This window comes from Ascidiella aspersa, chromosome 4 (genome assembly GCF_963924565.1).
Source record: "Ascidiella aspersa chromosome 4, kaAscAspe10.2, whole genome shotgun sequence".
Lineage (NCBI taxonomy): Eukaryota > Metazoa > Chordata > Ascidiacea > Phlebobranchia > Ascidiidae > Ascidiella > Ascidiella aspersa.
In genome coordinates this window covers 32,411,473-32,425,494 of record NC_139450.1, presented here as the reverse complement: position 1 = coordinate 32,425,494, position 14,022 = coordinate 32,411,473, and the positions used below count along the sequence as shown (strand labels likewise).

The window sequence follows — 14,022 nt, the reverse complement described above, 5'->3', positions numbered from 1 at the left end:
AACGAACTCTACAATGTTTACAGTGTGTTGAAAACCTAACTCTAACAAAAGACGATGTCTAAAGCTTAAATAAAAATAAAAGCACGCCCGTTTAAAAGTACGAGCTAATTAGGCATTATGATGCTACTGGCCAATGTCTCGTAATTTTGAAATGTGGTTATTACCATTTTTATACGACTTGAGCCCAAGTTTAATGTTTTGAACTAAAAATATTGCTAAACAATGTTTACACTATCAGTGTTACGCGCATTTTGACAAGAAATCCAACTGTTATGATACGCATAGTAATACGCAACAAATAGTAACCTTTTAATGGGAAACTTTGTCAAATTTGATCACTTACAATAAAGTGCCTCGTTTGCGACTTGCTTTGTTGTCCAGAATACGATATTACTGGCTTCATTTGTGAACTTCTTTCCTCTTGACGTCCATATAGCATTTCGTGCAACCATGCAAACAACATATTAGGCTGTGACGTTAACATATTTCCTGGAACTACGAACATGTAGTTCTGCGTATAAACTCACGTTCATAAGAATACTATATGGAGACTCATAGCTTTTCCGTAACAAATACAATTCAACCCGCACACACGCTGGCACCCAACAACAAGGTTGCAACAACACTTGTAAATCTGTGTGTCGCAAAATTACTGCCGAGTGCAGTAACGGCGTCCAATCAAGGAGAAAACTCACTAGTCACTCTTGCGTCCAATTATCCCGGGGCATTTCTGACAAAGGATACAGAAAAGATTTAAAGGCATAACTTATACACGAGATTTACAGTAAAATTGGGCTATATACCTTCTATATAAACCAGTTACCTGAGCTTGATGCTGTCTCGTCATTATGTCCTTGTTGTTAAACTTTAAACAAGGTTTTGCCCATTAAGAATCGCAGACTTCACATTAAAGCGTTCTGCGCATTGCCACCACTCCATTTGTTAAAACTAAAAATAGAATTCTTAAGCTTTGCTGAAATTGTCGCTAACCCTATGAATTAAAATACCCAGGCTTCTAGCTTTGGGAACGGTAAACGTGACATTTCTGATTGATTTTTAGCCTTGTGAGCATTGTCGACACACATCAGCCCTCCAGTACAAATGGCCGCACCGACCAATCATCATTTCAGCCGAATTCTCAACACAAAGTCTATTCAATGCGCTGGTTCCGCTAAGGGCCCATCACAGGTAACTATATAACCTTTGGATTTTTATTGTATAAATCGTAAACTGTTGGTTTACACTTTTGTTTTTTTTGGTAAGTTTAGTTTAAATCAATTATTCTTTGGTAGTGCTTTATTGACTTAAATTTTAAAATGAGTGTGACTTTATACGCAAAATTGGGAATTTAACTTCGAAACTGGGTTTGAATTTGTTAATAATAAAAAAAAGATATTTCAACTTTATCAAGTGTAGAACTAAACTTGAAACTTTACAGTTTATGACATTAGAAATGAAACCGTAAAAAGTATCGAAGCATCTTTTCTACAAATAAACATATTTTTTCCGATTAAATTAAACTAATTTCGATACCCTGAAAATGGAACAAATTTGCCCCATATTAATTTAAAAAAACAGATTTAGTTTCTCAAACTTTTTTATATTGCGAACCCAATTTTTAGTTTTGATTCTTTTAAATCATGGCGATTTTTTTCCAAAATCGAAGTGGTTTGCAAGAACCAAAAACTTTTTTTTTCTTTTTTTTAATAAAGCACCTGCAAAATCACTCCTCTGAGCTATGAGTCTTTTTTAAAACGGCAAAAGACAGGTTATTAGCGGTATAATGAGATTGTTATCCTTTAACAAATATTGCATAAGGGAAAATTAGAAAGTTAATTAATGCAACTATAGTTGTCAAATTTAACAATACCCCTATTGCAGGCCAATTGATTCGATCCACCCAGTTGTTTTGCTGATGGAGCATTCGCCGGAAAACATGTTTCTCAACTCCATCCGCTGCTTTCCAATGGTTTATTACATGCTGGGAGATCTTGCAGGCAATGTGTGAGTATACATATGTGTGTTGCACAGTAGTACATCAAAACATGTCACCACTTAAGTGCAAGGCACACCCTTAACACACGCTTTTGCGCTTTTGCCAAATAACCTTTACAAATGTGCATTGATACCTTTACAAATGTACAACTTTTCTTTGGCTATCTTTTCTCAAAATCACGCTTAAGTCACCTCATGGCTGATTTTACATGGACGCTTTAAATTCACTTGGTTTTAGCCTTTTATTTTCGTGCCATTTTGTAAATTGTGCATAAAAGTTTTGTGCTTTTCATGCGTAAACGTGTTTTCATAAAAATTGTAACGTATTGTACATAAAAAGTTTGCAAAATATAATTCGCGCCCATTTACCTAACAAAGGAAAGCGTTGTAACCGGATTTATATATTTTTTTTAATTATTCTTCAATAAAAAACTAAACAAACTGAAAATCAAATAGCCTTCGTATAGGTTTGTCTGTTTTTCAAGAAAAACAAATTGAAATGCCGATTTCCCAAAACTGTTGGTAATCAACATTTTGACTGATATTTCATACATTCCAGATAAATTTCTATAATGTATATGCAACAGCATTTTTTTAACGACAATAGCAACTTTTCGCAAAAAAATGACGTGGGATTGAGATTAAAACCTGGACGTGCACCACCACAATAAAACGACGTTTTAACGTGTTTCGAAACATCAGAAATCAGAAACCTCTAGCAAAGATAGCAATTCAGGTCAGACACTATTAAAAGATATTAAAAGATATGTTTCGCCAGCAAAGGCATCGTCAGTTTATCTTAATTCGAGTGAATCTTTATTCTGGCGATATATATATATATATTTATTTTTTAAGATCTGTTTAATGTGTCTGACCTGAATTGCTAGCCTTGCTAGAGTATCCTGCTGTTACTGATCACGAATTAAGGTCGACATTTATCTTGCAAGGGTCAAGGTGATTTTCAATGTCACATATTCAGTGCAAAAATTGTCAAAGCGTTCTTGCAATTTTTCCGACTTTTAACTGGTGTGCAATATCCAGGGTGGGCGGGCATAGGCGTCGACACCGCAGCAAGCGTTGTTCGTGAGTAGAAGCACATTGAAGCATGCTAGTCCCAACCTATGTGCACTGTCCGTCACTTTGCCTGTCTTGTGCCTTCTGTACGTTGTTGGACACGTTTGAAATGTTAATGTCTTGGTCAGCAGAGCTGCGGAGTCAGTTAAAAAAACCCGAGTCCGACTCAGGCTAAAAAACTAAATAAACAAGTCGGACTACCGAGCTCAAAGGCTAAATGTGCGATTTCGTCGAGTCCCGAGTACGACTGTAACTCTACAACCTGTATTCCGCCAATTAACGTAACTAAAAACGGTGGCTATTCAGCAATCCACTCATAGGGGTGTCATATAATATATCCACTCACAATACATGGTTGGAAAATATTCCCCCTTACGCTATTCCGCCGTTATAATTCACAGTTGGCGGCCATATCAGTTTCAAAATATACGAAAAACGCAATATACGGCAAGCATATTGTTTTATTTGCAAAATGTTAGGACAAATAGCCTATTTTACAAAAAAATGCTTAATGAAGACACTTAATTTCTACCTAAGTCATAAGTCTAATAGACTTAAGTCAAGTCAAGTCGTTTGCCCAAAATACTTAAGTCAAGTCATTTTGCCAAAAACTCTTAAGTCAAGTCATTTTGCCAAAAACTCTTAAGTCAAGTCAAGTCATTTTTCCGAAAAGACTTAACTCAAGTCATTTGAAAAAAGTGACTTAAGTGCACTCAATTTAAATCATTGACTTAAGTCATTACAACACAGTGTTGTGTAAGTGTATGTTGTGTGTCTAAGCATGCTGCCAAACATTACAACACACCCGGGGCCCAATTGCCCACCCTGATTGACACTTCGATAAGTTGGACAGATCGTTTAATATCGCGCTGCTAACGATATTAAATATTACCAGATGCTTTTGTGTGTCGCTTTGATTACTGTTTTCTTCGTCGAATTTGTTGTCGTTTCGTGGTGCACCTTGCTAACATTTTTACTATGCGCGAGTCTATCAACTTGTAATAGACCCGAAATGTACGAGTTTGTATGATGCTTCCTTGAATGTCCAGCGACCGCTATCGATTTTTAAAACAAGCGAAAATTAACCTTTTTAAAGCACCGAACAGTTGTTTGAGTGTAAAAAATTGAAAATATTTTTCCTATGTGGTACGCTGTTAATTCGTGTTGGTATGATTGCGTTTATTATGATATTTCCAGTATACCACTCAATCTATAAGGGTGCCAAAATCTGTTTATATTTCCTGTAGCGTACTGAAAGCCAAAACCGTTGGAAACCAGTGGCCTAAATTGATGTTCAGCATAATAAATCTAATAAAAACCCAACGTCGATTTAGAAGTAGGTAGCATTTTGAACGTTTCGAATATATCTTTATTCACTTTTAAAATTATGACTGACTCTGCAGATGCAACCTATACTTTTAAATGGGCTTTGAAATTCTTACATCGGCTAACTACAAACTTCATCCATTATCTTAAGATTTATTCCAAAGGTTTAAAATGCTATCTATTTCTGTAAGGGCTTTGATAGTCATTTTACGTCTAACTGCAACCTCCAACAATTATGCTCCAAAATAGAAACTATTTTGTTGTTTGTATAGTAATCACCAAATGACGAATAAGAGCTACTCACTATATGTTCAATCTGACGAAATTGTATAGAGAGTTTTCAGCGATATTTGACGTTGGTGCTTTGTGTGCATTTCCAGACTGGACGCGATGCTACATGCGGGCGTCACAGAGGCCCATTCTGTCATCATAATCGACCGCGAGACGTCGATGTGCGCCGACGAGGAGTACATGGCAGATTCAAGGTCAGTGCCCGCCGAGTTGAAGGTCATTTTTTGTGTCAATTGGAGGTCGTTTGACTTGTTTTAAGACTGTCACAATTAAATAGAGTAAGAGTTTTTGTTTGACATATTTTATAGACTCAATCTTGAAGTTTAGCAAACTAAATGTGTATGGCAGATTCAAGGTCATTGCCGACCGTGTTCAAGGTCATTTTTTGTATCAATTGAAAGTCGTTTGCATTGTTTTGTATTGTCACAATTAAATAGGATCGATTTTCTGTTTGAGATGTTGTAAATACTTAATCTTTAACTATGGCAAACTAAGTGTTTATAAACGATTCAAGGTCAGTGCCGACCTTGTTCAAGGTCATTTTTTGTGTCAAAGTCGTTTGACTTGATTTCGGATTGGAAAAATGAATAAAGGACCGGTTTTTATTTGACATGTTTTAGAGACTTAACCTTGAAACTAAGTGCTTATAAAAGATGTCGACAAGTGATTAACAATAATATGACGTCAAATAAAATTATTCTGGAATATCAAAGTCATTTTATAAGATTAGGGGAAATTTTTGCGCCTTTTGTGGCATCATTTCAGGATGAACGCTTTTAAAATGCGGACTTTGCATAAATAAAATTTATTTCAAAAAATAATTAATCGAAGCGGAATGGTAGACCACAATAAATCAAAGCCAATAAAAAAGGAGGTAACATTCTTCAAACCTTCCTCAAAATCTTTAGATTCATTTTTAACTTTCGCATTTAAAAAAGGTGTTTAAAACTCTTTCGAAATGTTACTTATACTTTAATAACAACTTTGAAGGCCGTCGTTAGTGACATTAGTAAAGGGAAATCTCAAAATGATTTTAATGCTTACTCCAGTAATTCTGTTTTAATTTAACTCATTTTTATTTCTTTCGATTTACATTTTGCAGATCAGACACTATGTAAGTAAGTCGCTTCCCACGCTTTAAAACATTATTTCAAATTCTTGGTTTTCTCCATTCATTTCCTATTTTCTGCTTCTTTTTTTGTTCTTTCTGGAAAGTTGAATGAAAAGTGCAAATGTAAAGTTATTTATTTTGTGTTAAATTGCTTTAGCTTGCTTTATTTAACTGCCCTGGAATATCGTCACTGTCTTGGTGTGACTGTAACTTGGACTGGAAAATGACTTGCTATTTGTTGAAAACGACTTTGAATATGTAAATATTTTTTGAACTTTTAAAATATAATGTTGAAAGCCCTGTTAAAATTACAAACGAAAATTATATATAAATGGACGAAAACTTTAAAGACCAGTATGTTTAATATATTTTGGACTATTAACATGGAAAAAATACTTTTGAATGTTTTAATATTTCCAATTTAATTCTTGTAATGTCATTTTTCAATATCGGGTCACCTTCGGCATGGGAACAAAGTGACCAGTTTAGGAAACCACTTATACACAAATTAGGTTGTTAGCTCTAAACAATTAGGTAAATATGAGCAAAATGGCTCTACACGATGAGGTAGGCAGCGAGATACAAAATCTATTTTTTCTCCAAAGGCAACTAGTAGCGACCCAGACCCTCTACCGTTCATTCCCTAACATCTTGAGACATGTGAAAGCAGTGACTTTGGTGCACATAAGTCAAGTCATGGACTTAAGTCATTACAACACTGTTTTACCCTACTTAAAAAGGCAACAAATTGCAAACATAAAAAAACGAAACTGCAAATGCTCGTTTAGATAGCTCATTTTAATGTGTTTTTTTTCTCCAAAGGCAACTCGTAGCTACCCAGACCCTCTACCGCTTGTTCCCGAACATTCCAACCTGCTTGGAGCTCACTTACGCCTCCAACATGAGATTCATGCACTTTCAGCCTCCAGACTCCTGCGTTGACCAGCACGAGTTCAGGAAGGTGAGTGCTGCTACGCGTTGTCGCGCCAATCGAGCGCCATTTTGTGTCAACTTACTTAAATTAAAATTTGTTGAACTTCAGTTATTTTGATTGAGGAAATTAGAGGGATGTAAAACGTTTGTTTGAACATGTTTGTTCATCGCAACCTAAAGATTAATTTTGTAGATGACCGTATTTGTCTAATTCTAAATAGAGAAATCAGGTGGCACTGAATAAGACAAATTGTAATGAGTTCTCGACAAGCTTTCGCACAATCGTGCTTCATAAAAATCTACGTTGATCTGATAAAGCACGGTTGTGCAAAAGCTTGTCGAGAACTCAATTTGTCTTTATACAGTGCCACCTGAATTCTCTTTATGGATTAATTGTTTGACTAAATTTGGTTATTTATGTAAGAGATTTAGCCCTAATTCAGTTTGCATACCCTTCTCAATCAAGCCTAGTGAAGGTCCCTGAATCGTTAAAACATACATATTAAAAATGTGGTGCAGTCTCACGTTCATGTTTTACTAGTTTAAAATGTTCTTATTAAAATTTTAAGGGTGTGATTCATAAAATATACAACATTTTGTACCGCGTTTCTTCTTTTTTTCATTTTAGTGTTACTATTAAGAGAAAACGAAATAAAATATTTTATACAATTTGTATGGAACACTAACAGCTTTTGCGTTGATTTCATACGCATTTGCGAAGGCGGATATTGCATAAAACCAACGCTTTTTCTGTAATCATAGCCTTCTCGTTCTCTCAAGGCTAATTGAGTCCCTACGATGTGTGCAAAGTTTAAAATATGTTTTTCTGCCAGGAACAAGAATTGCCTTTTTGACATCAATTTTTGCCCTTCTTTACTTGCGGACGCAAGCGTAACACCTTTGCAAAAAAAAATTGTACTACTATTTTTTATAAACCTTAAGAAGTTCGGATGACCTTTGAAACGTGCCATTTTTCTGCCAGGAACGAGACAAGGAGAAATCGTGCAGTCTGCCTTACTTGTTCCGCGAGGCTTTTGCTTCGGGAAAGGTGTTCAGCTCTAGCATGCTGGACACACTGCTCTATCAGTCCTTCATCAAGGACTACATCCCCACACTACTACGGGTGCTGCTTGGACTTCAGTACTCGTCAGGGTCCGGACACCTTGCCACTGTAAGTGTTATTTGTACACCGAAAGCCACAAACATCCAATAAACGACACACACATACATATGCATTCAATAACTGTGATCTAGCCCTTCTGAAGTTTATTTTTGACCAACGATTACGGCTTACGTATCATTAGTACACGAAAAGCCATCGCAGACCCATTGAAGGGGATCTATACAGTACTATTCATCATTCAATGATTTACACACACATTTGTGTTCAACAACTGTTATCTAGCCCTTCTGAAGCTGATTTTTCACCAACGATTACGGCTTCCTTATATAGTACACTGAAAGCCATCGCAGACTCACCGAATCTGTAGATCAATGATGCAAGCAAGATATGGTACACTCCTTCCTGAGCCTGTGTAGCTCAGTTGGTAGAGCGCCAGTCCCGGTATGGCCGGAGGTCGTGAGTTCGAACCTCACCGCAGGCCAGTTGTTTTTCTAGCCTGCCTTGCTTGCATCATTGATCGACAGAGTGATTTCTGCGATGGCTTTCGGTGTAGTTTATAAGGAAGCCGTAATCATTGGTCAAAAAGCAGCTTCAGAAAGGCTAGATCACAGTTGTTGGCGTGTGCGTGTGCGTGTGTACATTTAATCATGTACACATATTAACTATTACATAAACCAAGATCAACCTTACCTCGCAACATGACGTCACATTTATTACGTTAACATGACGTCACGCGTTTTCTCCCCAGCATGACGTCACGAGCTCGGAGGCGGGTCGCAGCTACCACGAGGTGTTCCGCACCTTGTGCAAGCAGAAGGGCACCGTAGTGCTCGGGATCTACCGCTATGACGAGGTTGTGACGTCACCGCTGCACAAGAGTGACGTCATCACGATGGAGGAGGAACGGGAAGAGAGAGATCACTTCGACAGCTTCGATATCGGTGAGTATTGCTATATGTTTATATGGGTAACACCATGAACATCAAAACAGACGTGATGCTCTCGGCATGCTACAAACACTTGCTGAAGGACTAGAGGTAAATCCAACTACCAATTTCCCTTTTTCTGCAGCTTTTCTTTCCATTTTTTCTTTTACTTCGACAGTTTCGATATAGGTAAGGGAGGTGTCGTTGGGAAATTATAGATATCTTTGTAAATGGACGGTTTTGTCCTATTCTAAATAGGGTGATCAGGTGGCATTATGAAGACAAATTGTATTTAATTCTCAACAAGCTTTCGCACAACCGTGCTTCGTCAGGTCAAAGTAGAAATGAAAAATACACCTTACTCGCGGCCTTTTACTACATATGGCATATTTATTTGAGGCGTCACGATTCCATATTTTGCCATTTCTGCGCCCTATTTTTTAAAGAATTGGATATTTTAGTTTATATACGATTTAACATCAACAGGGAGCGTTTTCCCCGTGGCGATAGCACTAATAGCAAGTTGAACAGTAGAGTAATCAGGTGGCACTATATAAAGAAAAATTGTATTGATATGTAAATGTATATCTTTCAAAAGCAATAACACAAAAATACAGAAAAATTTCTGCGTGAAGATTATCTGATGAAATTCGGTTTAATGAGATTGATATAAAAAAATCGACTCGCGTTCAGTCGAATTTGCGTACTTGGGGACGGCCCATAATCCGTTATGTTCATAGGAAACCTGTGTGTGTTTTTAACGTGAAATCTCTTCCAAAACTATCTAAGCTTTTCTGTTATAGTGTAGCTATGTTGCAAGCTCCTTAATTGCTTAAAAATTTCCGAAGGGCGTTTAGCCATTTACGCCTACGGTGCTTTGTGTCGATGTTGTATTGCGTTTCCATCGGTTACTTTGTTTTGATGTAGAGCCCCATAGAGACGAGGAAGCCATGATGCAATACTCAAAGGTCAAAAGTCGAAGGTCGGTCACCTCACTTTCATATATGAAGCGAAGTCTCATTTCGAGGTAAGACCAGTGTCGTAAAAAGTCACTTAAGTTCTAGTCAAGTCATATGTAAAAAATAGCATAAGTCCAAGTCTAGTCCTTTTTGAATAAATTACAAGTCAAGTCCCAGTCAAGTCACAACTAGAGCAAGTCAACTTTCAAGTTAAGTCCTTGTCATAAAATAAAACTTACTACTATTAGAATTGGTAAACTTGTCGGATTATAAGCAATAACTCAACTAAAAATAACAAAAACGCAACATTTAGCAAGCTATTTTTTACAAATACACCTTACCTTGTAAATTAACCGCGGTTACATTTTAGCAATGTTGAAGGACCTCGTGGACCTTTTAAATCATTCAGTACTTGTTCTACTTTTAGGCTTAGAGCTTACATAACCAATACCCTCCCTAAACTACTTGTTTCAGAAAGAGCACGACTTCCAAGCGACGAAATATGAGGAAACTTCACGAGCGACATTGCCGCAAATCAGACCGGGAACAGTTCGATGAAATGATCCAGGTATTTGGCGAAGAGATCCTTGGAATTTGAAGACTTGTGTTAAACTGCATCGTACCGAATTTGGGTTTTTAGCACAGTGTCAATACGTTAGGTTTCTTATATAGTCGAAACTTACAAATACCCGGCTTTAAAAACGTTATGAATTTTGTTTAAATATACACTTTGGAAGCACTAATCGACAGACTAATCGCAAAGGTAATATTTTGTGAAATTTAAAATTTAAAAACATACACTCTAGAAACTCGCAACTCATGAAGTTTAGTGGAGTGGCCTTTAGCCCATCATGTCGTCTCTTGACAGGTGCTTTGTTATTTCCATCAATCCTTTTCTATTTTGTTGTTTTCTGGGAAAAAAATAGATTCCCAGCTTATTTGTAAATGAAGATCGCGTATCAGGCAAAAAACGTTGAAAAATTATTTTGTAAGGATTTTTCTGGTCGCCAAACCATATATATTAAGTACTTATATTAAAGTATAAGTTGTTCATTTAATGTCCTTTCTCAGCATAAATATCATTGGTTTCAAATTCCCTTAGCATACATTATTTTGTAAGTTTACCGCAAAGTTTTGAATATTTAAATCTAATTTGCTTTTGAAATTGCGTATTACCATTCAAAAAGAAACAATGTGTTTGTTTTGAAATCTTTAAGTGTAGTCTTTGAATTTATTTTTATGTAAAGCCTAAGAAAAGCATTGTAAAAATGACTTATTTATTATTTGTAATTGTGCTAACCGTGGCATTTATACTTTTTGTTTTCGAATTGTGTTCAAAAGATGTGAGTTAGGACTTTTTAAAGCTATAATTTTTTGGGGGGAAATGTCTTTAATTCATTTCATAAAATAAGGGGGAAACCCTTCAAGGCATTTCAATAAAATATTAAAGCCATAATAATTGATAAAATCGGTATTTCGCTGTTACAAACGTTTCGGCAATACCTCATGCCATTATCAGTGTGAAAATACAAGTGGAGATAAAAACGCTAAAACACGCACAAAAGAAAAAGGGACAAAAAATAACAGCAACAAAAAGGCGAGGTCATTAGGTATACCATTACTATGTGAAGACACAAAGGTGCCGAGGTGGTATCGATGTTAAGCTCTAGTTTGGAAGTTGATGGCTTCAAGGCATCTTGTGCAAACCAAATTAACCCACATCGTTTTTTTGTTTTAACCCCTGCTCGCCCCTTTACAGACCCGCATGAAGGAGCTTGGGCTGAACCCCCACGCGACCCCCTCTCGCGTTCGTGACGTCACAAAGAGCGACCGGTTCGGTTACATTCTGCTCAACCCGCAATCCGACACCAAACTTAAGGAGGGCGACGTTTTGTGAGTTTTGAGAATTTTTCTCGTGATATAACTTATTTTTTTATGGAAAACTTGCACAACAATTTTTGGGAAGCTCTTAAACGTGGAAAAATAGGAACAACTAGAACTTGCGTAATCCAGCTGGGAAATAAAAATCACATTGAAGTATTGGTAACCAATGGCGCCTTGGGCGTGCGAAGCGGAGATTTAATCGCCTTAAGACATGAAAAATAATACACTATGATGAAACGAAATAGCTATGCCGTTTCATAGTGGTCATGTAACTCATTAAAAAGTGCTGGAAAAACTAATGAGATCAAGGGTTAAAAAAATAAGGAAAGCATGTTTTGAGAATGTTGGCCAAGTATACAGCCGGGCTATAGAAATTGCTAATTTGGTTGAAGAAAAATTAAAACAAAATCCTTAAAAAAGCCATTAAACAGCTGTTGTCAAAAAAAAAATAGCTTTTAAACAAGCAATTGTGTAAGATGGCATATCTTTATATAGGACATATTGTGTACTAAAAATCGAATATCCAAACCATTTTGTGCAGATACGTCATTCACCCGGAAATCCCCCTTGCCACCAGTCGAACTGCCTCGTCCAATTCCACCAATCACGACGCGCTCAGCCAAGCGTCACGCTCACCGGAGCGTGGCGGCAAGGGTGACGTCATAATCGTTCGGGATCTACCCGAGCGTGACGAGGGAACGGATCAGGCTCCGGAAGTTTGAAAAAGTTTCCGAAGGATTTTGTTGCTTTGAAACAGTGGGTATTAACCTGGGCCTTTTGGGACTTTTGGATTTCGAAAAAGGTCGAGAAATACTGATTTCAATTTGCTTGACAAAAAACGATTCTTTACCTGAATTTTTACCAGGACTGCGGGGTCGGTTAAAATTAACCCTCTGCCAAATGACCGATTTCGTCGAGTCCGGCTTCGACTCTACATCCTGTAGTCCACCAGTTTACATAACTAAAATATTGTGGATATTCAGCAAACACTCATTGGGGTGTCGTATAATTCACCCAATCAAAATGCTTGGTTGGAAAATATTCCATCATCTGTTATTTCATCTTGAAATGAATACGTTCGGGTCTTACCGGAATTGATTCGAAATCTGGTACCGCTCATCCGCACGCCGGACTCGTTACACGGGTAGTTTTACACGAGTCCCGAGCACACAGCCCGTGGGTTTGGCATTTCTTAGAATCCTTCATGAAGGTCAGTCGTTCTCAAACTATTTTGGCAGCATATCAGTGGCTTTTACTGCCGTACGCCCCTGTTTTAAATGAAAAGAAAAAATGCTCATTTCTTATAAATGATTGTTGCACTATCACCTTGACCCAGGCAAGGTAAATGTCGACCTTAATTCCTGATCAGTAACAGCAAAATACTCTAGCAAAGCTAGCGATTCAGGTTAGACACAATAAACAGATCTTGAAAGATATATTTCGCCAATCAAGGCATCGTCAGTATATCTTAATTCGAATTTCATTCATTCTAAATTGCTAGCTTTGCTAGAGTATTTTCCTGTTCTTATAAATGACTCGAACTTTTGAATGACGGACTTTTTAGAAAGCAAAGTCTTAAGACATAAAAATTACCATTGAAAAAATGGGGTATGATTTAAAAAAGGACGTATGTTAAATTATTCGATCTGCAGATCACAACAGTCTTTATTGATTTTCTTTATGAACACCCCTGAGTTCCTACATTTTAATTTCTTGCCGAATAATAAAATATTCACGCTATTCTCTAGGATCGAAGCGTTATAGACAGGTTTTCTTAAACTTTTTTTACCGCGGACCCCTAAAATTTTCTTTCATCTCGCGTGGACCACTGTAGGCAAAAAAATTCAAAAATGACGTCATAAATTGACGTCATAGTACAAATAGACTTCATAGATTTGCTGATTTTGGTCCAAAATTGTGAAAGTGAAATGGAGTCTAAATACATTCAGTGCAAAACCGTTTTATTTTTAATTAAATTGATTTTTTTAATAAATTGATTACTTCTTAAATAAACACTAATATTTCAACTAGACCTTCATGAACCCCCTAAAACTAGTTCACGGACCCCCAAGGGGACCATGGACCCCAGTTTAAGAACCCCTAGTTATTGAGTTAGCTCGCACTTTGCTGATTTGTAGGCTTAGCGACGCTTGTAGTCAAACTGCACGTATTGCTTTTCTTAGTCAGCATATTGCGAACCTTTAGTATGTCTTACTCGTGAAATGTCGCACAGCGCACACTGTGCAGTTTTACACTGTCGTTTTACCTTGGATTGAGCCTACTTAAATAAACTAAACGCATGTCTTGCTTAATAAACTATGGCTAGTGCAATTATTAGTTGTTATATCGCAAAAGGCTTTCAACAAAGTAAAAATTGTACTTGTCCTAAATTTTAAAGTC

At 36.9% G+C, this 14,022-nt stretch overlaps 1 protein-coding gene and 1 non-coding gene across 2 annotated transcripts in view; both read left to right on the top strand.

The window, feature by feature from the left end:
• LOC146157544 (potassium channel subfamily T member 1-like) overlaps nucleotides 1-12,747 on the top strand; it is a 29,454-nt gene extending 16,707 nt beyond the window's left edge. The window contains exons 17-26 of the mRNA XM_083388247.1: nucleotides 1,070-1,188; nucleotides 1,882-2,004; nucleotides 4,776-4,880; nucleotides 6,620-6,758; nucleotides 7,713-7,901; nucleotides 8,602-8,794; nucleotides 9,707-9,806; nucleotides 10,213-10,306; nucleotides 11,498-11,631; nucleotides 12,164-12,747. Of these exons, the coding sequence (XP_083244373.1) occupies nucleotides 1,070-1,188; nucleotides 1,882-2,004; nucleotides 4,776-4,880; nucleotides 6,620-6,758; nucleotides 7,713-7,901; nucleotides 8,602-8,794; nucleotides 9,707-9,806; nucleotides 10,213-10,306; nucleotides 11,498-11,631; nucleotides 12,164-12,344 (1,377 nt within the window). The 3' untranslated portion in view covers nucleotides 12,345-12,747. The remainder of the gene's footprint in view (nucleotides 1-1,069; nucleotides 1,189-1,881; nucleotides 2,005-4,775; nucleotides 4,881-6,619; nucleotides 6,759-7,712; nucleotides 7,902-8,601; nucleotides 8,795-9,706; nucleotides 9,807-10,212; nucleotides 10,307-11,497; nucleotides 11,632-12,163) is intronic.
• Trnat-ggu (transfer RNA threonine (anticodon GGU)) lies at nucleotides 8,260-8,334 on the top strand. The gene has a single exon. It is a non-coding gene; the product is annotated as a tRNA-Thr (tRNA).
• Nucleotides 12,748-14,022: the final 1,275 nt, after the last annotated feature.